The following is a 26,560-nucleotide window of genomic DNA, read 5'->3' on the forward strand; positions in this document are numbered from 1 at the left end:
AATGTCTATCACTACTGTCAAAAAAAAGTCTCAAAAACAGAAACACTACAACATCTTGTAGAACATCTCCAAAGAAGGGTGGAAGCAATTATAATAAACTCCAAATTCACTTACACTTTCCTGTAGTGCCCATGTGTCCTAATATTACATAGTACACTGTACTTCTCAAAAGCATTGCGCCACAAACAAGCCGCATAATGAATTTATTGAAACTATTGTTGCCATTTCCGATATGAACACAAAAGCCTTGTTTAAGCTGTAGTCAGATATTACACCCAGCGGTCCCGTTACACCTGGTTGCCCCCTCACCAAACCTCCCTACGCCCACCCTCCTCCCTGATACTTTGACTGACACTTCATAATGTGGCTGTACATTAGCAGTCCTGAGGAGCAGGGTGGGAATGATTTCACTCTCCTGTTACACTCGACTGGCTGGCAGACAGGGAGAGAACACACTGCATATAGCCTGTTGATAATGGAACATGAATGAGAATCGCGGATTAGACAATGTGAGGAGAACATTGGAAGCCCGTTAGGAAGGAGGCTCCAGAGCATTATACTGCTCTTATACACAGTAAATGACCTCATTCGGCCACCAGCTAAAAGTTAAGAACACCCCCAACTATTTTTAAAGTGGATATCTGGATACATTTTGCATTTTACAAACAGGGAACTGCCAACTGGACAAGTCACACTCTGTGTTAAGCCTGTCACACACAAATAAAAAAATGTCGGTAACACCACCAACCTAAGGAATCACATTAGCCGTTTCCACCCCAGTTGCTAACTACACTGGCTAAGCAAAATGCATAGCCTGGCGGCTCAGCCAAAAAATGACTGAGTCTGTAAACAATCCAGGCTAACTCAAACAAAGAGGAGAAATTAAGTCGGGCTTCATAGCAAAAGCTTTACGGCCGCATCCCATAGTGGACGACTCCGGGTTTCATCACTTGTTGATGACGATGGAGCTACAATATAAAATCCCTTTGCGTAGCCACTTTACAGAAAAGGTAACACCTTTATTATAATATAATAATGTAATGTAATAAATAATGTAATATCATAGCCAGAGATGTGGTCACTGCAGAAAGAGCCACTTTTAAACCAGACTTTGTAGAGCTCAATTAGTTTTGTTTTTTGAACGGCATCTAATTAAAGGTGTTTTGCATTTTCAGGTGGTTTCCTGTGCTCTTATTTTATTAGATAGTTTTTATTCAATATATTGTAACACTGCAGTATGTTTTTTTTTTTTTTTTTTTTTTTTTAAAACAAAAATAGCTAGGCCTATTCTATTTATTTCTTCCATTATTTATTGTCATACTAAAAATTTCTGCTTAACGGTTTTAAATAAGAAATAAGAAGCTTGTACTTGGCTGCTTGTATTTATTGGTTAAAAAAAAAAACATAGTAATATAGAACCTAGGACTTACATATTTTTTTTTGTAACTCATCATGATGTACCATAGTATTGAATCGAAGACATGATAATCAAAATATGAGACCAGTCAAGGTTCACACCTGGTGGTTCTGCTTTGATTAGCAACAGAAATCATATGGGCTCAGCAGTCAACTCTTGAAAGGAGACATGAAATGCAACTTTCTGCAGTTTAAAAGAGCTACCCCATGTTTTGGTAACATGTCTGTGACATACTTTCATCAAAATACCCCAACGATCAAGAATTATATTAAACTTTACATACACACCCTATTTCTTCTGAATTTTCTGATTTTTCTGATTCATCAATCATGGAAATGTGTTTGAATTCTCCATCCCAAGAGAAAAGTGATTTATAAGTAGGGTTTACAGGATCAGGATTTTTGGGGCCGATAACCGATCAGCGAGTTAAAAAAAAAACGATAACCAATCAGATCACAAAGATGGACGAATGTGTCTATTTAAATGACCTGTTCATTTACTGTATATACTTGTGTACTTAATTGCTCAAAAAATTATAATTTACAATAAATAATGTATCTTTTTTCCTCTATTTATGCTAGTGAGGCATATTGACAGACAGAACAGATTAATGGTCCTCTATTAGATGGCAGGAAGTAAATACAGTAATTAATGCATCCACTTTTTGTGACATTTTTGTTTGCTGGTGTGCCGTGAGATTTTCCAATTGTAAAATATGTTCCTTGGCTCCATAAAGGTTGGAAATCACTGCTCGAGTCAGATCGTGTATTCTAATCAGTCAGGTCAAACCAACATTACATGACAGAAATAATGGGTGCTAACTTACTGTAATTAAATTACTTTATTTTTCATTAAATGACTTCACCCACACCGAAACTTTAGAGCATGATTCGACAGAACGATGGCATGTTTACGTACAACCGTCAGTGCTAGCAGTAGCTTGCTAGGCTACGTAAAGTTTTGATGCCTGCTTGCGAGCAGTTATCGTATTAAAAGTACGTGAACATAAACGAATGTCCTCTCCTGTCCTGAGCACCAGTGACCACCAACACACGTTTTCCCCCATTTTGTCCTCTTAATATAGTCGGCGCGATCCACTCTTGTTGTCATCGCCACGGTAACGCGTGTATTCGGTCGCATTTGAGTTGACAAGATAAAGCCCAATGATCGTAAAAAACGTGATGCGGAGGTATCGGAATACAAGATTTTATTGCACTAGTCTGACATTCAATCTTGAAAGTGTAAATTTGTCTTGTAGTCTGATACGTGTTGTCTGTCTGTAACTTTATTGGCCGTCAGATATTTACAGGACTTCGCCAAAAGACACGCGACAAGGCCAAAAATAAACTAGCTTTTGGATTCAAATATACTGTGCACAATTGCGACGCGGAGTAAATGCCTTTTGCGGAGCCAATCAATGATCAGCGAATTATGACAAAGCCGATCAGCATAAAATGGTAATTATCGGCCGATACCGATAAGGCCGATAAAAATCGGTGTAAAGTCTATTTATAAGGGGCTTCTTACCTGCATTGAAGTGCCATTCGTGCTCTTCCACAGACGACACCTGCATCACCACCACCACCACCACCAGGGAGAAAGGAGTCAACCACCCCGCTGGCCTCATCATGACTGCAGCAACACGTCTGGTTACCGGTCCGGAGATGCACTGCTGACCACAGGCATTCCTGTCAAGAACGGAAAGGAAAAGAAGAAACATCATAAACAGTTCAACAAAAATTCAACCAATAGAAAAAAATTGGACAAAAATTAAATGAAACTTGGGGGGGAAAAAAAACTGCGAATAGGTGAAGTTGCAGAACCGCGAGTCTACTGTAATGAAATAATACAAATTCATTTTACCACGCACGTGTGAATTCAAGCACACTTATTAAACACTACACAACTCTTTATTTGATTAATAGCTAAAAAAGTACTTCCTATTCCTTCTCCATTACATGTCTGTCAAAGGCAAGTAGTTTTCCTTGACTTTAGTTCTTAGTATTATTTATTGCAGTTTTATTACACTGGATGGGCCAAAAAATTTATACACCTTTTAAATTAACTTATGGAAGGAAGGAAGGATGGATTGGGCTCATTGCCACCTTTGAGGTCTCTACCAGGTTAACATGCACACAAATCTACATTCAGACTTGAAACCCTAACATTGGCCATAAAATCCTAATTTGCAACAGTCACCCTAACCTTTTCTTGAAAATCTGAACTACAAATCATAACCCAGCAAGAAATACTAACTTGAAACCCAAACCCTGGCGAGAAACCCTAAAACTTCCATGTAACCATAACACATTAACTGTGTGTTTATAAATGTACAGTAATTGTAACAAGTGTATATATATTATGTATGTGTGTGTCTTTATGTGTTTATGTCTCAAAAGTATTCACTGTCAATTGACTGTCTGTTGTCGTACTAGAGCAGTTCCAACTCCCGGAGACAAATTTGTTTTTGACATACTTGGCAAATCAAGAGGAGTCTGTTATATATATAAAATAAAAAGAAAAGAAAATGTTAAGTGCATCCCTACTTTTGTCCCGCATAATGGTTAACTTTATAATTTTATGACAGCTAGGAATGTTAAAATACCACTTTGAGGCGCTAATTTGTTCCTCTCTCGACAGTGGCCTGCTGGGTGACAATGATACTTTGCTGCCTATAGGAATGAACACTAATGGTTACTGAGGACGGTACAATTAGTACGACATTTATTCTCAGTAGGATGTTTTCCCCTCGGCACTAGAGAAACCAATAGTTTTACCAAATTGCTGAAAATAAACTTGCTTTCACAGCGCTTATTCAACGACGGGTGGTTATAAGACTAAGCAAATTAGGTCTGGAGGGATTTAAAAAACAACATGAAGAATTATTATTTATTTATTTTTTTAAATCCATCCACACTGAATGGATCATCTAATGTTTGAAATTCTGTGACTTCAACGAGCCTCTTTGGAAGCTTCAAACCATCCAAAAGCACCGTTTAGTTTCACTTACTGTTTTTTGTCAGACAATACCGATACAACTTTGCCAAACTGACATGACAGCTGACAGCTCGCATATTTTCACCGTGAAACGTGCGCTAGGAAGAAGTCCAGTGGTGGCGCAAGGGGAGGGGGAAAGTCAATAAGTGGAAGTTTGAAGTGGGAACGACAGCTGGGAGCGAAAGAGAGGCCAGTCTTTCTTCCCAGCAGAGCTTCTAAGGGTTCAACTTCATCTCCTCGAGTAGACCGAGCCGGCCGACAGCTGACACACAGCTGTAGCGGCCGGAGGAGGAGGAGGGAGGCGTCAACGGGGAACATATGGAAACAGCAGACTTTAGCCTCTCCACCATGATTTACGGTTACCCAATCGCCACATGATTCTTAGTCTAATTCTTTAAACGGTCTTAATTCATAGTGAATAGCATTTTAGCATGGATCTCTGAGATTATTTGTGCTGGGGAAGACATGACAAATTGTTTGGAGTAACTTGAACATGGTGGCGTGGTGGTTAGCACATCTGACTCAGTTCTGGGGGCCATCTGACAACAATTTGAGTTCTGCCAACTTACATCTTAAGCTTCAGTGCTGTGATTTGCATACATTGGGGATTGCTTTTCCTCCTTGTTCCTTTTGTTCCTTTTCGCACGACCCTCTCTACAGCAAGGAACAGCCAGCTCCAACAGTTCTGATTGGGTTGGACGAACTGCACATTTGCATTCACGCGCTGTGGTTGACCTGCTGGTTTTATTCCGCAGGTCCAGAGCATTATATTTTGAGAATGCAGGCTGAGACAGCCTCTTGTACTGTATGTTTCTCAAGTTCTAAGATGAGTTCTTGTATGCTGAAATGTAGACATTTTTTTGTAGTCCATCCATCCGTTTTATACACCACTTATCATCAATCGGGTAGTGGGTGAGCTACTGTGTGGGGTGTGGCGTGGAGACGGTGTGCAGTGTTGTAACTGCCTGGCTCCATTTAATTGGTCAAATTGAGTCAAACGTCACTAGTAGTTATACAGAATTGGTTACACAGAGTCATGTGACAAGTCTCTGACAAACAAAAATAGATTACACAAGCAATAATAAATACCTGGAGATAGAAATACAAGTAACAACTACAGTACCTACTCAAAACTACTCCGAGAAGAACAATTTATCAAAAAAAGTTACTCGAGTAAAAGTAATTTGTTAATGTAGCACCTGACTACCTACCTCTGATCACAAGCATCGTAAATATAGGACTCTCTGATTAGACTTTACACCGATTTTATCGGCCTGATCAGGTTTAATGTCATAATTCGCCGATCTGTTCGGCTCCACAAAAGACATTTACTCTGCCTCGCTATCGTGCACAGTAAATTTGAATCCAAAAGCTAGTTCATTTTTAGGCTTGTTGCGGGTCTTTACTATAAATATCTGACAGCCAATAAAGTTATTTAAAAAAATAAAAACATGTCGGCAGTGTGGAACAGACAACAAGTCTGAGACAGACAACACTTAATGCCCGGATCAGACTACAAGACAAATTTGCTCTATGTCAGACTACTGCAATAAAATCTTGTATTCCGATACCACCGCATCCCGTTTTTTTACAATCACAGGGCTTTATCTTGTCAACTCAAATGCGATCGGACACACTCGTTACCGTGGCGGCGACAACAAGAGTGGATCGCGCAGACTGTATTATAAGGGCAAAATGGGGAAAAACGTACGTTGGTGGTCACCGGTGTTCAGTAGAGGAGAGGACGTTCGTTTAAGGCTTGCTTGAGGTATGTTCCCGTACTTTTAATATGATACGGCTCGCAAGCAGGGCATAAACCATTATGTAGCCTAGCAAGCTAGCCGTAGCGCCAACGGTTGTACGTAAACGTGCCGCCGTTCTGTCGAATCAGGCTCTAAAGTTTCGGTGTGGGTGAAGTAATTTAATTCCAATAAAATAATTTAATTACAGTAAGTTAGCACCCATTATTTCTGTCATGTTTTAATGTTGGTTTGACATGACTGAATAGAATGCATGATCTGACTAGAGCATTGAGTTCCAACCTTTATGGAGCCAAGGCACATATTTTACAATTGGAAAAATCTTACGGCACACCAACAAAACAAAAATGTCACAAAAGGTGGATACATTACTGTATTTACTTCTTGCCATCTAATAGAAGACCATTCATTTGTTCCGTCTGTCGCTATGCCTCACTGGCATAAATAGAGGAACAAAGATACATTATTTATTGTAAATATAATTTTTTGAGCAATTAAGTACACAAGTATATACAGTAAATGAACAGGTCATTTAAATAGACGCATTCCTCCATCTTGTGATCGGAGATCGGTTATCGTTTTTTTTAACTCTCTAATCGGTGATCGGCCCCAAAAATCCTGATCGTGTAAAGCCTACTTCTGATACCTGGTTTTCTAGTAAAAAAAGGGGTAATAGAAGGGGGGAAAGTAGAGCGGTCCAGCTGAAGATTCTATGAATGTGGACTGTGAGAAATTTGTACTATGGTGCCCATTTACCAATTCTCATCAGATGGATGTGAGAGATTACATACATTCTTATCCAAAAACAATGAAATGGAAGTGTGCACATGGTCAAACAATAGGTGTGATGATGACTTTGTAGGCTGGCTGGTGACTTATGGCTTTGGAAAGAATGAATGCATGGGTGCCAAAGGGCCAACAAGAGGGCATACAGGCAGTCACAGTCAGTGCAGCTGTCCTGAGGCACTCCTGCGAAGGTACTGTAGGTACAGTCCATGCATGTGATCCCAGGACATGACGATACCGTTTTAGAAGTATTATGTCCGATTTCAGGTGGGCTTTAACATGACGTAGTAAAAGCTGAGAATATCCACTGACCAGGTGTCAATAGGCAGCGGCTATGTTTTTCCTCAAAGTATAGCAGCACTGGTTGACATCACACACACTGAGTAAAATAGAGGGGGAAAATAGCCAGACAAATGTTTTGGCGAGCAGGAATAAAAGTGTCGGCAGCCATCCGAGACCATGTTTTGTTGGCGAAGTCAAGTGGTGCTGAACAGCTGTGGTTAGCGCTCAGACTGCCGGGAGAAAGGACCACTATGCTCTGAAGTTTTGTCTTGGCTAATCCAGGAGCTGCTCTAATGAATTCACGTGAGCAGCTGACTCACACTGCTTGGAAATGCAAAAACTGAGGAGAGCATGAGCCTTTTATTAGTTTGCATCATTGCATCATTAAGGATTTTCTATAGTTAGATGAGTGGCACCAGCACTGGCAGGCGTCTTTTCTGGAGTGACACCAATTTGGAACCAAAGATTAATTCAATATGAGGACCAAACAGTAGTAGTATAGATGTTTGGTCTAAAATGGATACACTAATTGCAGTTTTCAACATCAGTCACTCAGGGGAATTTTGGTCATGTGGCACTTTTTCTTAATGTCCTATTGTAAACAGTTGGACAGTACTAGTAGTAGCATAACATTGAGCACAATTTTGATCTTAACTTATCTGTACACATACCAGGCTACAGTACAAAAGCAAACAATCAAGTGTACTTTACAGGGACGTCTTAAGCGAATTCACACATTGGAAAAAAATGACACGCTGCTATCAGAAATGCTAACCATATACAATTTGAAGATGAATCCGATAAATTCATCATAGCACGTGGTGTATGAAAAGTAAAAAATAAAATAACATTTAAAAAAAGGCTAAAAACATGTGCGGCGATTGTAAACAATATTCCTCACTAACTTTTTAAATATGATGATAGGATGAAAGAGGTGAGTTTGAATATTTGTTGCAGAGTGCTCCAGTAGTGGGGCAGAAAATCTGAAAGATCATCGACCAAAAATAGGGCGGACTTTTGGAATGAAGAGGTTAATAAACTACTGGAAGGGAGAGTGTTGGTGGTGGTATACATGGTGAGCAGAGAGCATAGATCGGGTGGGGTCTTACCAATGGGTGTTTTATAGATAAACACAAAACAGGTTCATCTGATTTCCCCATGTGTCATTCAGGCTTCATTTGCCTGGTGAATCAGATCCAGGTTGAACCATAGTTGGTTTGGTTCATGCCAATGTTCTACTTTGTATTCAGACCCGACCAAATGAACTGAACCAAAGGGGAAAACGAAATTTGGTCCGGGTGCTAGTATGAAAGCACCATATTGGATTCAAAGGCTAGGACTTCTTGCTCAGGTCAATAAAAATTGTACTTTTCAATTAATCACATCAGTTTCACAATTTCAGTTCCCTTGTTACCACACCAACTGCAGGACGAGTTAAATGAAATATGGATTCACTGTTGAGAAATCTACTGTTACAGGCCAGGAACCATTTTTTACACTTAAACTCCCATTAACCTGTGTGGAAGGTGTAGTGGCTCATTTGTGTACAGGGCTATTAAGTAGAAAGCTTCTGAAGGCTGTGCTGACAGTCTCCATGTGTGCTCGCTGTAGGAGCTTCTGCTAGTTTGCAACCACAGACTCTTTGAAAGAGGTTTCACAGCATCCAGCTGTCAAATCTTGATTGGAGTAAAGATTTTCCCCAAAACAAAAGGCAGTACAAACTGGCATGCATGCTTGACACAAATTCATGTTTACCACGTCTGCCGTTTTTGTTTATGATTTACAAACGGGTATGTATGGTATGCGGTCATAAAACAAGCAAGGTAAAGGCACACCTTTGAAAAGGAGTCACAGTGCTTTCTTTATAAACGCACATCTGTACCACATTTACACAAGAAATGTATCCAATAACACAGATTCCATGTCAGCCATTCCAAGACTAAAAAAAAGTCAACATCATCTGCTATTAATACAAACTTGAGCTCAATGTAGAACGCACAATTTCAGAGCTTTGCTAAGGGCACCTAGGCAGTGTTGGGGACGTAAACTAGCCTCTCTCCAGTACCCAGTCCAGTTTCCATCTTTATCAAAATTAACAACACAAATGAAAGTGAACGAGAGATTGTCTAGGCTCACAGTCTTGTTCTTGCAAATTTCAGAGACCACACAGTACTACGAAAACAAAAAAAAGATCCCCATTTGTGTGCTCTTATAGTGTGCAGTATACCAGAGGTTACTAACACAGCACACCACATACAGAATGCTGTCTGTCGTAGTACCAAGGCTGTTCGGTGAGAATGAATTCAAACTCATAGAAAATACAAAAAAGAAGAAAGCGTAATAGTGGAAGAAAAAAATGGAAGAAGCTAGGTTATCTGTTAACTTGTCTGGGGAACTACACTGTGGTGGCAAGGTATTCTACTTATGTTTATTTTGGTGAAGGACTTGTGATACCCTATACAAACACTCAACATAACCAATTACTCCTCTCTTTGTTTGTGTCAGTTAACAGCGCAAGCTTCAGGTTGCTTCCAAACTGGCTATAGTTTTTGTATTTAGTTGTTTTCAGACCACACGCGTAAGGATTTTGCATCATAACTATTGAATAGGTGTGACATTTGTAATTTTCAGCTCTGACTGTGTTACAAGAAGTTCAGGGAGTAAAAAAAAATATATATATTTTTAAATTAAAAAAATCTCTCTTAACACATGCCACACAGGTTAATTTTTTAGAGACATCTGATAATCGGGTAGTTGCTGACTTTGATTGCAAAGGATAGAAAATGCTCAAATGTGGCCCAATCGTCAAAACGTGTGTACAGTACCGTGTTTAAGGTGTTAAGTCTCCAATAGAGGCTAGCTTCCGCATCAAGCGGCCTCTGTTCGATGTGACTAATGGCCACAGGGGACATCAGGAGTAGTAAGCGCTTTGTTTTGGACTTCCTTTCGACACAATGTAGCTGGTCAGTGAGTACCGAAAGAGTGCTGAAGGGAAGGAAGTGTGAATTACTCCTCCATTCCTAGTAGCATTTTGGAGGATGAGGAGGGGGAGGCAATCTGGCACAAGGTCATTTTGTGTGTTTTCCTGGAAACAGAGTTTTTGTCGTCATGTGACTCACAGACAACGCGAGGAAAGTGTGAGTCCGTTAGCAAGGACATTTTTAAAGGTCAGAGGACAAAGATGTTAAACATTTTTCGAAGTGATTATATGCAGCAATTAAATCGATAAATATGAAACAGAATGTGCCTTCTGCTTTTTGCATCTTGCGCCTTCTGGTCTTCGGCTCTATGATGTAATACTAGCCAAACAGCCTGTTCATTCGGCGTTGTGTGCTATTGTTCTATGCTGTTGTTCCCGTCCATGTATATTTGTTGTCGTATGATTCAACGATGTCACGATGGTTTATTGTGTGGCATTTGGTTGTACAACCCCAATTCCAATGAAGTTGGGACGTTGTGTTAAACATAAATAAAAACAGAATACAATGATTCGCAAATCATGTTCAACCTATATTTAATTGAATACACTACAAATACAAGATATGTAATGTTCATACTGATAAACGTGATTATTTTTTAGCAAATAATCATTAACTTAGAATTTTATGGCTGCAACACGTTCCAAAAAAGCTGGGACAGATGGCAAAAAAGACTGAGAAAGTTGAGGAATGCTCATCAAACACCTATTTGGAACATCCCACAGGTGAACAAGCTAATTGGGAACAGGTGGGTGCCATGATTGGGTAGAAAAAGAGCTTCCCTGAATTGCTCAGTCATTCACAAGCAAAGATGGGATTTTTGAACAAGTGCGTGAGAAAAATAGTCAAACAGTTTAAGAACAATATTCCTCAACATACAATTGCAAGGAATTTAGGGATTTCATCAGCTACGGTCCATATCATCATCAAAAGGTTCAGAGAATCTGGAGAAATTACTGCATGTAAGCGGCAAGGCCAAAATCCAACATTGAATGCCCGTGTCCTTCGATCCCTCAGGCGGCACTGCATCAAAAACCGACATCAATGTGTGAAGGATATAACCACATGGGCTCAGGAACACTTCAGAAAACCAATGTCAGTAAATACAGTTCGGTACTACATCTGTAAGTGCAACTTGAAACTCTACTATGCAAAGCAAAAGCCATTTATCAACAACTCCCAGAAATTCTGCCGGCTTCTCTGGGCCCGAGCTCATCTAAGATGGACTGATGCAAAGTGGAAAAGTGTTCTGTGGTCCGACGAGTCCACATTTCAAATTGTTTTTAGAAATTGTGGACATCGTGTCTTCAGGGCAAAAGAGGAAAAGAACCATCCGGACTGTTATGGACGCAAAGTTCCAAAGCCAGCATGTGTGATGGTATGGGGCTGTGTTAGTGCCAATGGCATGGGTAACTTACACATCTGTGAAGGCACCAAAAACAGGTTTTGGAGAAACATATGCTGCCATATGCAGGTTTTAGAGAAACGTGCTCTTTTTCATGGACGCCCTGCTTATTTCAGCAAGACAATGCCAAACCACATTCTGCACGTGTTACAACAGCGTGGCTTTGTAGTAAAAGAGTGCGGGTACTAGTCTGGCCCTGTCTCCCATTGAAAATGTGCGGCGCATTATGAAGCGTAAAATACAGCAACGGAGACCCCGGACTGTTGAACAGCTGAAGCTGCACATCAAGCAAAAATGGGAAAGAATTCCGCCTACAAAGCTTCAACAATTAGTGTCCTCAGTTCGCAAAACGTTTATTGAATGTTGTTAAAAGAAAAGGTGATGTAACACAGTGGTAAACATGACTCTGTCCCAGCTGTTTTGGAACGTGTTGCAGCCATAAAATTCTAAGTTAATGATTATTTGCTAAAAACAATAAAGTTAATCAGTTTGAACATTAAATATCTTGTCTTTGTAGTGTATTCAATTAAATATAGGTTGAACATGATTTGCAAATCATTGTATTCTGTTTTTATTTATGTTCCCAACTTCATTGGAATTGGGGTTGTACAAATGGTTCAGGCAGTGGCAAGAGTTTCTTTGCCTTTCCAAGTGAAAAAGGAATACGTGCCATTATTTCTAGCCATGACTTTATAAAAAGACACCCCCACCCCCAACTCTCTGACCCCATGAGCATGCCTGTTATATCTTATTCATGACTATATTTCTATTGACAAGTGAGGATGCTGGCGCAAGTAAATTATGGTCTCTTTTTCTGTTGTACAGCTGCTACTTGGCTACTCGTAAGTCACTGTCAGGTTCCGACCTCCTGATCAGCTCAAACATGTACGGTTTGACGATGCCAAGTTCAGTTGAGTGCTCCTGTACATTGAAATCCTCCTCCTCCTCATATTCCAACACGTTGCTCGCCATTACGTATAGAGTTTGGCGCACCATTAAGTGACCGTGCAAGTCTGGCCACTGTGTTTCTTGAAATATTAATGGTTATTGTGTACTTTAAAAGCAGTCAGGAATATTTAGGTTTCTTTTTAGCTTTCTCTTACGCTAACCAACTTGTCAGCAGTTCATCTGCAAAGCCTTAGAATAAACGTCCGAATAACACGTAACTCTACAATACAAGTACAAATAACCAGTCAATTCATTGGGCAGAAATAAAAACTTTTGCTGATACAAATATAATAAAGGAAGTCTGCATTATAACAACATGTCTACAACTAAACTAGCACTAATCCGGCTTTGAACATTAGCGATGCAAGATGTTAATCATCTAAAACTCTGACTCTGTGTTCAAATACTTAAATTTAGCTGAACGAGTCAAACTTTAAAGGGTAGAGTTAGAAAAAAAATCAGTTCACAACTTTGAATACTAACGTGAGCACTGACACTCACGCTAGCAGCAAGATGGTAAAAGTACAAATCAGTTTTTTTTTTAAAACTGCATTGGAAAACTATCTACATGACACGGTCAACCAATGACGTCGTCTTTGTGGCTTCAAGGAAACAGACAGAGTATAGCAAGTAAATCTGAAGAGTTGCGTGAACACTAGTCTAAAAATTTAGTGATGCGTGGCTAATGCACAGACATCTGTGTTCAAATACTTAAATTTGGCAATATGAGTGATAATAACTTGAAGTACACAGCTTCTAAGTAAAGCACGACAACTCTGGATAGCAATATTGAAAAAGTGCTAAAAATATAGAAGGGACGTGAGACGCTAAAGCACAACCAACAACTAGCCTTCTAAATCTGTGTTAGAATACTTAAATTTGCTGGATACAGTTGAATTTTGAAGGCAACCAGCATTATAACAACTGCAAATAAACATTAGAAAAGCAGCGTAAAAAAAAAAAACAGAAAGTAAGGTTAGCACTGATGCTAGTGCTAAAACAAGTCCAGAACGTGAGGGATGTGAGATTCTTAAGTACAAACAAGAGCTATCAAACTAAATGTACATTTGAATACTTAAATTTGCCGGTTAAAGTCAAACGTTGAAGGCTATATAAAGGTATGATAACTGAAGTAAACAGTTAAAACAGTTACATGACCTCTTACGCTAGCGCTAACAACTTGAGAAGATGAGGGATGCAAGCGGCGTAAGTAAGTAATGTAGTAATTGATTAAATTAGCATTTAAAAATTTGAACATTGAAGGTTATAACATACCTTGAAGTAAACATTGTCTGAATGAAGCAATGTTGTAACTGCAATGTTAGCACTTGCTAGTCTTCAGAACATGACTTATAAATATTTGCCTGATACAGTAAAAAATGGAAGGCCGGGTTAGAATGATTGGAGATACACAAAACTCTGGACAGTAATGTGAGCACACGGGTTAATGTCAACTTAATGTAAAGGTGTCCAGGATGGTCCACCAATATTACAGCCCACTAAAGTAGCTGATTCAGGCTTGCCACTGAGATGCTACTGTCAGTCTTAATACGGGATGCAAAGTAAAGCTGAGTGAGCAAACTTGCCGTTAGTGGTCATCAAATTCTACACTTGTGTGTCATACTATTCTTCTATACAAGGAAGTTTAAGTCACAGCAGTGGTATGTAGCGCTACTATGACTTGTGCGTGTGTGTTGGGGGGGCTGGTGGATGAAGGAATCATGAGTCACTTCCATCCATCCATTCTCAACTGGGAAACAAGAAAATGAAACTGAGGAAACACTTCACCTCAAAGAAGAAAGAAAAGCAAAATGAGCATACAAAGGAGGTGAATAAGGGATGATGCAAGGTGGAAGAAAGCATGCGTAGGGGAACATTTCCTGGAATAATTAGTGTTGAGCACGAAGTGACTCATTAAGGGAGCTCTGCTTACACACAAAAAAGCATGCCCCCGTCTGAGCACACAGGTAGTTTAAGAATTGTACAATTTCAAACAGGCTTTAGTGGCAGAGATCTACGAGTCTAACTCGGGAAAAACGAAGGCAGTAAGCGGGAGTTTATCGGTGCAACACGCAACAAAGCTGCAATCAATGAGGACTTGTAGCTCCATTCGGCCCGTCAATGCGAGGCGGGAGGCGTGGTGGGGGCAAACGGTGACTGATGACCACAGCTCGGGCTGCCAGACCAAGAATGGCTTCATCACCGGCAGTCACATTCGGTACAAGGTGAAAGAATACATCGCCGCAAGCTGGAGGCCAAAAGCACATTTTCCTTTATGACTCCCGTCCATAAAAAATATCACATAAAGTCATATAACTTGGTGTTCATGAGATCCTTGGCATAGGATACAATTCATAACTCACACAAGCAGTTTAAGTTAAAACTTGAATCTCTGCCGAGGTTAAGGAGCGGTTACTGTAAGTTTGTTTGTATGTTAACAGGCCACATCCTGGTTCAGTGATGTAAGACAACAGGAACGAACCACTAATTAGTCCGGGGTATGGGGCACTAAGAAAAGACAGAAATACAGTCTGTCAATAATTCACATACACTGTCAATAATTCACCTAGAGCTGTGGAAAACGACAGAATTTAGTGATCACAGTAAAGCTCATTATATTGAGCAGCACACATGCAACATGTCTATTGCCATTTTAAAAGCTAATTAGCATTTTTCAGTGTTTAGATGGGAGCTTTTGTGTTGTTACTCCCCAAAATGACAACATTAAAAGGCACTAGCGTATAAACAAGCAACCAAATCATCATTTTTTTCCTCTGTTTTAGTTCAAAACTGCCTTAATTCTTCAAACAAATGTGGGGGGGGGGGGGGGGGGGGACTTTTGTTTTTTTTTGTTGGATGGAAGACAGGACTAGACGGATGGGAATTACCATTTACACTCTGGGTTTGAAATTCCATCCTGTCTAAAAGCTGAAAATATTTCCTGTCACCACGACATCCCCCAATAAAGTTTGCCGCAAATCGTTAGTGCGTTGTTTTGCGTAATCCTATCCTATAAATATATAAATGAACAATTCCCCTGATGTTTTCACTCTATTCGGGGTCATAGATCATAAACTAGATTTGAAGACAATTTTTTTTTATGTATATAATCATTCGAGCAATCGTGCATTAAATTACAGCCTCCAAATTACATGGAAAGCAATTTCAATTTCAACACTCACAAAAATCTAATCCTTTAATCTCCAAGAGAGGCTTTTCTGGTATGTTGCATAGTATAATGTAGAGCACTGCAGTGGATTTATGAGATGTGATCTATACTGGAAGCTACACATGATAAATTTGATTAAAAGGTGACACATTACGCATTCTTTTCCTCAAGTTAAAACGCAGGTTGTAATAAAAAGTAAGAAAAGGCCTCAGGTACAACATGACGACTGGGTCAGAGCTAGGGTGTTGAGACTAAGCAAGCGGCTGTTGTTCTCAAGCAGCCCATAATCTGAAGAGCAAAGTGAGACCCAGGGAGCCATCATTTCTATTTTCGCTCGTGGAGGCAAAAATTCATCTACAAGCCATCAAATTACATTTGTCAATGGGTTCAGCAGATCTGTGCATGTGGTGGATGCAGTGCCATCCATCCATTTTCTGTATCGATTACCCTCACTAGGGTCACGGGCGTGCCGGAGCCTATCCCAGCTATCTTTGGGCAAGAGGCAGGGTACACCATGAACTGGTCACGCATGCAGTGGACACGTCCTAACAAATACATCCTGCCTCTATGTCAACAACTTCACCAAACAGTCAACTATGTGCCAACTATCAGAAGGTAATTCTGATACTTCTGCGCCAACACTGCAGCTCTGCTTCCCTTTTGGCTTTGACATGATCATGTTTCAGACAGTGGCTTAAAAGTGGCTTTGGATCTTCACCTAGGCTGGCTTCCAAGTAATGGTCAGAGACAGTGTGTGGGTGTGTGTGTGTGTGCGTGTGTGGGGGGGGGGGGGGGGGGGGGGAGTATGTCACAATCCATCAAAATTCCAAACAGCTCACTTAAAGACACCTTTTATGAAATAGGCAGGTGAAAGATTTACTTGGCTGTTTAATTTCACATTTGATGGGTGGCCAGGTTTGCCAGAGAGCCACTTATTTGTATACAAGCCGTTAAAAAGTTGCAGATTTGTTTTGTCCCTGGTTCGGTGCATGTGTCTGTTATGTTTTTCAGTTTCCTTAGTTAGCGTTGGTGGTTGGAGCCTCCTTTATCGCCCCTGCTTGCAATGTCAATGAGCAAGATTCAAAGGTTCAGCAGTGGCAGAAGTCGGATTATTCCTTTACCACCATTGTCATGTTACAGTTTGTAGCATTGCGGTATTTGGTGTGTTGTATTCGCGTAATTATCCCTTTTGTGCTGCTTTTGCTTGCCTTTTGTCAAAAGTAAGTAAATCTGCGATTTCTGTTGTTTTGCATTTCATTCCTGATGGAGGTTCAAATCTGTGGTTAGATTTTGTTTTGGAGACTCCTTTCCACCTTGGCTTTAGTTATTCCATGCTAATTATATTCCTCTTGATGTCAACTTTTTTTGTTTCTGTAATGGCATCTGTTTTTTTTTTCATGTATGCATCCTCCCTTTTTTATTAATACATTCTCCTTATTGCCAATTTGTTGTCGAGTCTGCTTTGGAATCCTAGATTGTCCCCTTTAAAGGTGCCATATTTTGGCTATTTGGACCTCCATAGAGTGACTCTCTAACATGGACTTAGGATAAAAGTGACAATTCCATTTAAAAAAACACCATGGTTTTGTCATACTAGTGTCCACAAAAGGCCCCTCTGACAGCTACTGTTTGACCCAGTTTTGTATCCACTTTGTCCATATTTGGCTAAGACCGCTTCATTTCCTCTGATTGGTTGCCGCCGTGTAAAAGAACCACTTGTGAGAGCACACGTGTTTGTTATTTGACAGCGCTGGCTAAGGAGCGGAGAGGCAGGCGGAGATCTTCATGAGAGATGTAGATAAGCTCGGGAAATTCAAATGAGTTGATTTCAAGCCTCTCGGCAGAAAAACCTTTGGAACTCGGGAACGTGTGGACGATTTTAATTCATATTTCACGCTCGCACCACAGAGCCAATATTACATCCCAAATGCTACAAAAAGTTGGTCTGGTAAAATACGGCACCTTTAAAACTTGAACAATGTCTGAAAACAATAAAAACATAAAATGTAATCTTCTTCCAAAGTGTACAGACCATGCAGCTTTGGTCTTTTATACCCAATATGTTGGTTACTGATCCAAGAAACTACAACTAAATAGAAAAAGAGAAAAGTAGATGCTTTCCAAACTTTAAAAAAAAGCTTCCAAACTTTATTGACCCAAGGGACATGTAGAAACCCACACACACACTGAAAAAAAATATTACAGCAGACCACTAAATGTCAGAAAAGCTGATACACAGGTTCATCATGTACCTTCTGCCATCAGGTGGAGGACAATTGTTCTCCGTATCACTATAGGTCGCTGCCATGGATAGATGAACAAAGATACATTTTCAGACCCTATAAGTGAAATTGGATAACATCCCGCGACACGCCTGATGATCCCCTCACGACACACCGTTTGCGAATGACTGACATAAAGGCTAAAGCTAGTGTTTTAGCAGAGACTAAAATCCAACACAACAGTGTGTGTGTGTGGGTAGACAAGTTTGGACTGAAAGTGTGGAAGTGTTTTGGTTCTCGCACACAAATCAAGTTCCAGCATGCAGAGCGATAGCCTCCACACTTCACATTCCCTCTCACTTTTTTTGTTTAATCCAGCAGGAATGAGGGGAGTGGCGCCTGGATTTCTGCAGACACAGGCAGTCAATAAAAGCACAGCCAAGCGCTCAATACTAGCCCTCCCGCTTCTACGCTTTCATTTTTACATGCCTCGCACGGTGAAGGCTTCATTAATTTAATCGCGCCGTTTGGAAACGATCCCATATCAGGTGTTATACAATGCGGTGCAGACATTTCTATGCTAGTCACCATAACAACAGTTTTACCTGGGCCAAAAAGGGTTATGCTGGTGACAGTATTTGTTCGTGAACAGGAGTACACGAGCCGAGGAAGAAGCCAATCATTTGTGGTGTTGATCCAGTGAAAAAATGCTGGATCCATTTCCTTAAAAATGGGGGATGCCCTTAATCTCTCAGTGAACAATGCCTTGACAGAGGTCTGAGTTTTAGAGACATTCTGAAAAGGGAAAACACATACAAGAGGTTGGTCATTACTGTAAGTTGCAAGAACAAAAATTGTAAGAGTTGTAATGTAGGGAGAACAAAGTCCAAAATGCAAATTCTCACAAATGTAGTCCTCTCTCTAGAGAGGTGCCATATACGGTATTAATTGGGTAATTGCACAACGTTTTCATTGTTTGTCATACTGATGAGTAACTTGACATCATCAACAGCTTTATTCAAGCAAAATGACTACTATTAATTACGTCTCGTAATACTACAACTTTATTATCATAAAATAATGAAATTGCAACTTTCTTGTATAATAAATACTATTCTCATGAAATTCTATTTTATTCTGGAAAAGCTTAACATCACACGACTTCCTCATTCACTCTTGTAAAATTTTAATTTTAGCCGAGTGCTATAGAGACTTTTCGTATGATGACTTATTTCGTAATGGAGCAAGTTAACCAACGTGATTCTTGAGTCTGTTAACATTTCAGCTTTATTGTAATAAAATCCCAACATTTTGTTGCAATGGAGACCTAATTCTTGTTAAATTATTACTTTTTCTAAAAGGAGGAACGTTATTCTTTAAAAATTAAAGTCTTTTCACGCAACAGCTTTGTCGTGAAATGTTAACATTCTTGTAATACAAAAACCTTAGTTTCGCTAAATTCTGACGTTTATGGAAATATTAGGACTTTTATTCTTCTTATAATCTATCCATCCATCCAGCCATCCATTTTCTTCTGCTTATCTGAGGACAGGTTGCAGGTGTAGTAGCTTTAGCAGGGAAGCCCATACTTCCTTCTCCCCAGCCTCTTCATCCAGCTCTGCCGGGGGAATCCCGAGGCATTCCCATGCCAGCCGGGAGACATAGTCACTCCAGCATGTCCTGGGTCGTCCCAGAGGTCTCCTCCCGGTGGGACATGCCCGGAACAACTCACCAGGGAGGCGTCCTGGAGGCATCCTAATCTGATGCCCGAGCCAACTCATACGGCTCCTGTGAATGCTTAGGAGCAGCTGGTCTACTCTGAGCCTCTCCCGGATGACCGAGTTTGTCAGCCTATCTTTAAGGGACAGCCCGGACACCCTGGGGAGAAAACTAACTTTGGCCGCTTGTATCCGGGATCTTGTTCTTTCGGTCACAACCCACAGCTCATGACCATAGGTGAGGCTAGGAACATAGATCGACCGGTAAATTGAGAGCTTCGCCTTTCGGCTGAGATCCTTTTTTTTACCACAACGGACCGATAAAGTCCAGATCGCTGCACCGATCTGCCGGTCCAGCTTCCGTTCCATTGCTCCTTCACTCGTGAACAAGACCCCAAGATACTTGAACACCTCCACTTGGGGCAATATCTTATCCCCGAGGGCACTCCACCCTTTTCTGACTGAGGACCATGGTCTCAGATTTGGAGGTGCTGATTTTCATCCCAACTGCTTCACAATCGGCGGTGAGGAGCTCGGTCACCCAAGAGGAGCTCAGAGTAGAGCTGCTGCTCCTCCACATTGAGAGGAACCAGATGAAGTGCCTCGGGCATCTGATTAGGATGCCTCCAGGACGCCTCCGTGGTGACTTGTTCCGGGCATGTCCCACCGGGAGGAGACCCCGGGGACGACCCATGACAGGCTGGAGAGACTATGTCTCCTGGCTGGTCACCTCGGGATCCCCCTGGAAGAGTTGGATGAAGTGGTTGGGGAGAGGGATGTCTGGGCACCCCTGCTAAAGCTTCTGCCCCCGCGACCCGACCTCAGGTAAGTGGAAGAAAATGGATGGATGGATGGACAAATATTAATTCAACGGTGTAGTGGCATTCACCTTCGCTTCTACCCGATAATAAGAAAACCTTCAGTGTTAAAACTACTAATGAGGCATGAGCAAATATGTGCTCACATTAACACATCAGTGTCATGTCAGCGTTTGTGGATGAGCCTCGGTTGGAGTTTGGAACAGAATTCCCCGAATTCAATTTGCACCGTCTTGCCGGCACCTGCTTGGGAGCAAGTGGCAGAGCAGAAGCATGTGACTCAACAGGAATGGCCCGGAGAAAAAAAACCTCCCGAGGAGCAGTGAGACTGGCCAACGTCAATGGAGAGGAGAGATTTGGGGGACAAGAGGGCCAGATTGATTTATCAAGCACAGAAGGGGAATATAAAGATGAACAGAAGGAGCAAGGTACAAACATATAATCGGGCCAAATTTAAGCGTTTTTTTTCCCCCTCCCTTTCCGATCAAAGTCAACAAAGGCCTGATTATCGTACGTTTCGCAATACCTGAGCCATTATCCTATGGTGTGGTGCGTGTTAAAGGCTATTTTCCCCACCTTGGCTTCACATTGGAACACTGATACAATCTTCACTGTACACTTGTGAGCCATAAACAACTTCAAAAGGACAAACTTTCACCCAATAATGAAACAGTAAACCCCTATAGGTGGCAATAGGTGCAAATCTGCAATATAGAGAGCAGGGAAGTGCGGGCACATGTTTTTGCACCAAGTCCTCGTCAAATGCAACCAGTGGTGCACAGGTTTGCTTGTCACAAAATAAATAACACTCAGACTTAAATTTGAAGGGAAGTCGTTTAAATTACCCATCACATTTGTTAACATTTGCTCACTGTTTGAACTTTGACGATGCCAATCAGCGACGTATTTGGCCATACTGTGGTCTGTGCAACTTTGCAGACTTAGTTGAGTTTGTAGTACTTTCGGCTTGCCCTGGTTTTCGGCTGTGTAAGCAAAATGTCACTTCAAGGATCTTTTTCCTTCACGAGCTGTGAACGACCCCAAAAGTTTATGGTTATTTCAAACTCAAGCATTGGAGACAAAGGCGCCGCCCACTAGAGATCACTATTCTCCCGGCATTTACTGAACGTCTGAGGCTCTCCTTTCTCATATACGAGGGCATTACACTAAGTTACTTTACTGTAAAATTATAATGGTTAAAGTAATGCACATTTCACACACACAGAAACAAAAGCGCTTTATTACTGTACGTAAACTGTTACAGTAAGAATTTTTTAACCACGATGCCTTTTCTTGATATAGTTCTGCTTGAATCAAAAACGTAAAGTGCCTTATTCAAAGTAAGCAAGGAAATACTGGTTAAAGAGTCATAGTAAATGCCAGTTAGCCATGCAAATATAATCGCTAGGTAATGCCATCACAGGAATGTGATTGGATGTTTAGTCAGTGCATTCCATCATTGTTTTTCTACTTTCAATGATGTCACCTCTGATTGTCTTGCGGGAAAACGTCCAGTATTGCGGAGTAACACGTTTTGGGAAGGGGAAAATTAATCACAAAGGAGATACACATTTAGTTATGGAATGAGTTTGGACGTGTCGAGAAATGTTCCTGCTCGCAGACCCCAATAAATCATCATTGTTTACTTACCCGCAATTGTATTTTTTTTTGTCTCGAGTTTGTTGTCACATTTCTGTCGGAGAAATTGTACATACTTGTACACTCACTGTAGTACTCGCCACGCTGCACTATTTGCATATCTGTTGTTGACCAATACTGGCCACTCAGTGGGCAGCCGTGGCCCAATGGTTAAGATCATCGCCTCTCAGCGTGGGGGACCTAGGTTCAAGACCCCGCCTGGACCATCCACCAACATCCCCCGGACTCATGGCTGTGGTGTCGTTGAGCAAGGCGCTTATACCCCGAAATGCTCCCCGGGTGCTTCAGATGCCCCCTGCTCCAGTTTGTTCCACTAACGTGTATGTGTTCACTGTGATGAGTAAAATGCAGAGAACAAATTTCGTGTGCATGCATGAATGCATGTTCATGACAATAAAAAGGTGATTCTTCTTCATGCCCCACTTGCACACTGATTGAGGAGTATTTGCACAATCGACATTGTCCCAGATGATCGCACTACTCGTCACTTTAAACTGCATACACTCCTTGAAGTCGCGGTGCCCTTTGCACAATGGTCATTGCACCGGACTATTCCTATACGAGTCATTCTAAATGCTAGGAGGACTCTGCATCGTTTTGCACAATTGTCAAAAAAATAAAAAATAAAATAAAAAAATGGTATTCTAGCATTACCAGATAACTAGCAACACTTTATTGCTCAGTGACGGTTTTTGTCGATGTCTTTATGTCTCAAAGGTGTTCTCTGTCAATTGACTGTCTGTTGTCATACTAGAGCGGCTCCAACTACCGGAGACAAATTCCTTGTGTGTTTTTTGGAAATACTTGGCAAATAAAGATGATTCTGATTCTGATCATAATTATGATCTGATGTTCGCTCAATTGCCTTGTGTGATACAGTATAAATTATTAATAGTAATACACACATGCCAATAATCGGGACGAATCAAGCATTTTTCCTCCCTTTGAATCAAAGTCAGCAGGTGTGAGATTGTCTAATGTCTCAAACATGATTGTGACAGATTATCCTGTCGTGTGGCGTGTGTCAAGAGTGATCTTTCCTCCCCAATCTGCTTGGTTGACAACTGTAAATATTGAACCTGTTTAATATCTTATCAACAGTAACCTCTATTGCTTCTTCTACTGTAGTGTTGCCTCGCTATATCATGGCTCATCATCATTTGCTCATCCGCTATGTCGCATTTTTAAAATATATTTTTTTTAATTTACTCGATCGTTTGGGTTTTTACAATATACTTATTTACATTCTGTAACACTCAGGGACACTCAGGGAAAGGAAAGCTCCAGCCGCAAATGTACTTTTTAGCCATTTAATGAACACCAGGAGAAAAGTAAAGCACCAACAATGAGCACACTGTTGTCGGCCACAGGTCACGCCCAGATACTCACACGCAAACTCGCCTAAGTCACACCCTACCAGGGCCCTCCTCTTAACAGCTCATTTTGCTTTTTTTCCCCCCCTTCTTAAAATAAATTTATTGAAAGTCCAACTTTTAAGGATAAATGTAAGTGCATTTTAATTAATTTAAATATGTTTAAAGCATGTGGGAGGGGTAAAATCACACCCTAAGAAATACTCCATGGTGTAGATTTTCACCTGTTGCAGAAGGGTCTGGACTATTCCTTCTTCTTTGTACTTTACAGCAGTCTGCATGCCCTGTGGCACCATGCTGCCACTGACAGGTCCGTCTTGGTACTACATACATCTGTTTTGGGGAGGACACTGTCTGTGGAGATATGCTTGTGGCGTACTGAGTTAGTCATCTCAAGTTCACTGCACGCACGCATGCACACTACAAGATCAGTAAGGTGATTTTTTTTTTTTTTTTTTTGGTGCATGGTGATTTTATTTTCCTCATCGTGTGTGATCTATCAGAGATTTAATTAAAAAAATACTAATAAATAAACAGTTCCGATATTAAATATTAGTATGCATGTAGCCTTCCTTCATCTCATTAGAATCACTCACACAGGAAAAGAAATTGCCATTAAGAAACATTAAAGTGTGAACTTTTCCAGACGTGCTTAGCTTGGGCCACAGGCTGACACCTCAATCACAGTCCCCCTTCTAAAGAGACTTAAATTCCACAGAGCACGATGAGCTCCTCATGATAATGTGACACCCACCACCATCAACACCCCCCCCCTCTCTCTCTCTCTCTCTCCAGTCCCACCCGTGGGCACAAAGACAGATCAGCCCACTCACAGTTTGGAGGAAAACGTACTGCGGCTTATTCAACTGAGATGGCGAGCACGACTTAGCTCCATGTTCCAACTACTCTACAGCTCCAACGTTGCCAGTAGCCTACCGTGATTCACACCCGTGTTACTGGGCCACGAGGTCTGCGTGTATGTGTGAGGTCTTGAGTAGATGAACAAGTATTAAAATTAAAAAAACAAAGAATGTGTGCAAAGGGAAGGAGACAAGCTCAAGTTGCATCACTTTCAACCATTTTTTCCAAAAAGTCACACTGGCAGGCCCCTAAAGGCATTCATTAATGAAGAGCAGGGCTAGGTTATCTCAATCTTGGAACATATATTACTCAAAAGCAAGTGATGTTCTTGCACTGAAAAAACACAAAGTTAGAAAAACACTGTGTCAAAGTAGGATTGAGCATAATAATTAATTGATTAGGGCTGTTTCCGTTTCAGATTAGCTCAGAATAGTCAAATGTTGTTGCTGTTGGAGGACCCATGACCAAGCTGTCTGACACTTGGCAGCGCGAGTCGCTCCAGAATGCCTCCCGCAATCACATCATCTCGGTGTCAAGAGTCTGCTGTGATGTATAAATTAGGTGGTACACACATACTGATAATCAGGAAGAATTTGAGCATTTCTCCCTCCCTTTAGATGAAAGTCAGCAAAGGTTTGATAGATGTCTCTTAAAGATTATCCTGACCGATTATCCTGTGGTGTGTTAAACCGGAACTAAACCCAGGATGTTAAAACTGTGTTAGATTTAAAATGTACTTTTCTTTATCAGCTACTGTTGACTTAAATCTACAAAGTAGTATTTAAGTCAAAAAAAAAATGTCAAACATAGCATCTATTCCCTTACGGAGGTGATCATCTTTAGGTCTTTTCACTCTCACGATAATGTCAGTTTGAGAGAATGTGATGTGTATTCGCCAGGTACAGCTTATTAGCTAGCTTTATTTACTGAGAAAACCATACAGTTAGTAAATCTGCAGCAATGAAAGCTACACATCCTCGCTGTCAGGCAGAACCCTGGCTGATTTGCAACAGCCGCTATCTGTTAGCCTCATTGAAGTTGGTATCATACTGTACCTTATAATGCCATTCTATAATGTTGCGAACCAACAACACAAAACCATCACGAAATCTTGTTAAATGGCCAACATCAACACAAAACCATCTCAAAATCTTGTTTAATGGCAAATTTTTTATATTATTATTAGAAAACCATCTAATTACTTATGCTGTCACTGATTAAAATTGTATAATATGGCGCCAGCTTGCCACAGTTATCCTGTTCAATTTTTATTCCACTATTGCAAAATGAATCACAGTACTGTGTTTTGACTAGTGCTGGCACATCCAATGTATTCTTGCTTTAGATTTTGCGGGGTTTAGTTCTGCTCCAAGTGTCTTTTCAGACCAGTCCAATGTTTTGTTCTTGGACATTCTTGGGTTTTTATGCGGTCCGAAGACCCGTGACCAAGCTGTCGGACATTGGGCAGGACACTTCACTCCAGAATGCTTTAATGGTCTTGACATTTCATTGTACCCTGCACAGAATCAAGACACCCAGTGCCGAATGCGGCAAACCAGAACATAACCAAGCCTCCTCCATGTTTCAAAATAGGTAAGATTTTTGCTTTGGACAGTTTCCTAGATAGAAGCTTTGTGACTTGTCAAAATCCAATGTTATCAGTTTGAAGTTATTTCCCTGACAATTGTGGGTTTGTGATTCTTTATTGAAAAGGGTGCCAACAATTTAGTCCAAACGTCTATTTGTGCCTTTTTGTACAGTAAGTAAATTCTTACTCAGACTCAGTCCCTCAAATAATCCCTGAAATGTCGAGGTTTTCATCTGAGGGTTTGTGACTAGCAGAGCACGACATCATCTTGTTCATATCGAATTTCATATGCAGGGCTGGGAAGAGTGTGGGGGTGGTTCTCTTCTGCGGGGCCCTGAGTGAAAAATGAGGCACCATGCCAAAATATGATAGGAGACAAATGACAAATTCTTTGAAGTCAAGCTCAGAAGCCAAAATAGCTTTTCCTCGGCACGCACAGGCGAGTAGAGTCGACGCCATCTCATCACAACATCCCTTGATGGCACGGGGAAAAACAGATAAAACGATGAGCCCAATGGAAGATCGGAGGAGAGGTGGGTGTGGTAATGAATGAATCATATAGCGCTGCTTCAAAAGGGA

The 26,560-nt window shown here is 40.9% G+C and overlaps 1 protein-coding gene across 6 annotated transcripts in view; it reads right to left on the reverse strand.

Moving 5' to 3' along the window:
* Nucleotides 1–26,560, reverse strand: part of ddr1 (discoidin domain receptor tyrosine kinase 1) — a 79,577-nt gene that overhangs the window by 44,394 nt on the left and 8,623 nt on the right. For all 6 annotated transcript variants that reach the window (XM_061674360.1, XM_061674362.1, XM_061674363.1 and 3 more), the window contains exon 2: nucleotides 2,945–3,105. In XM_061674360.1, the coding sequence (XP_061530344.1) occupies nucleotides 2,945–3,047 (103 nt within the window). In that variant the 5' untranslated portion in view covers nucleotides 3,048–3,105. The remainder of the gene's footprint in view (nucleotides 1–2,944; nucleotides 3,106–26,560) is intronic.

This window comes from Phycodurus eques, chromosome 4, assembly GCF_024500275.1.
Source record: "Phycodurus eques isolate BA_2022a chromosome 4, UOR_Pequ_1.1, whole genome shotgun sequence".
In the NCBI taxonomy this organism is placed as follows: domain Eukaryota; kingdom Metazoa; phylum Chordata; class Actinopteri; order Syngnathiformes; family Syngnathidae; genus Phycodurus; species Phycodurus eques.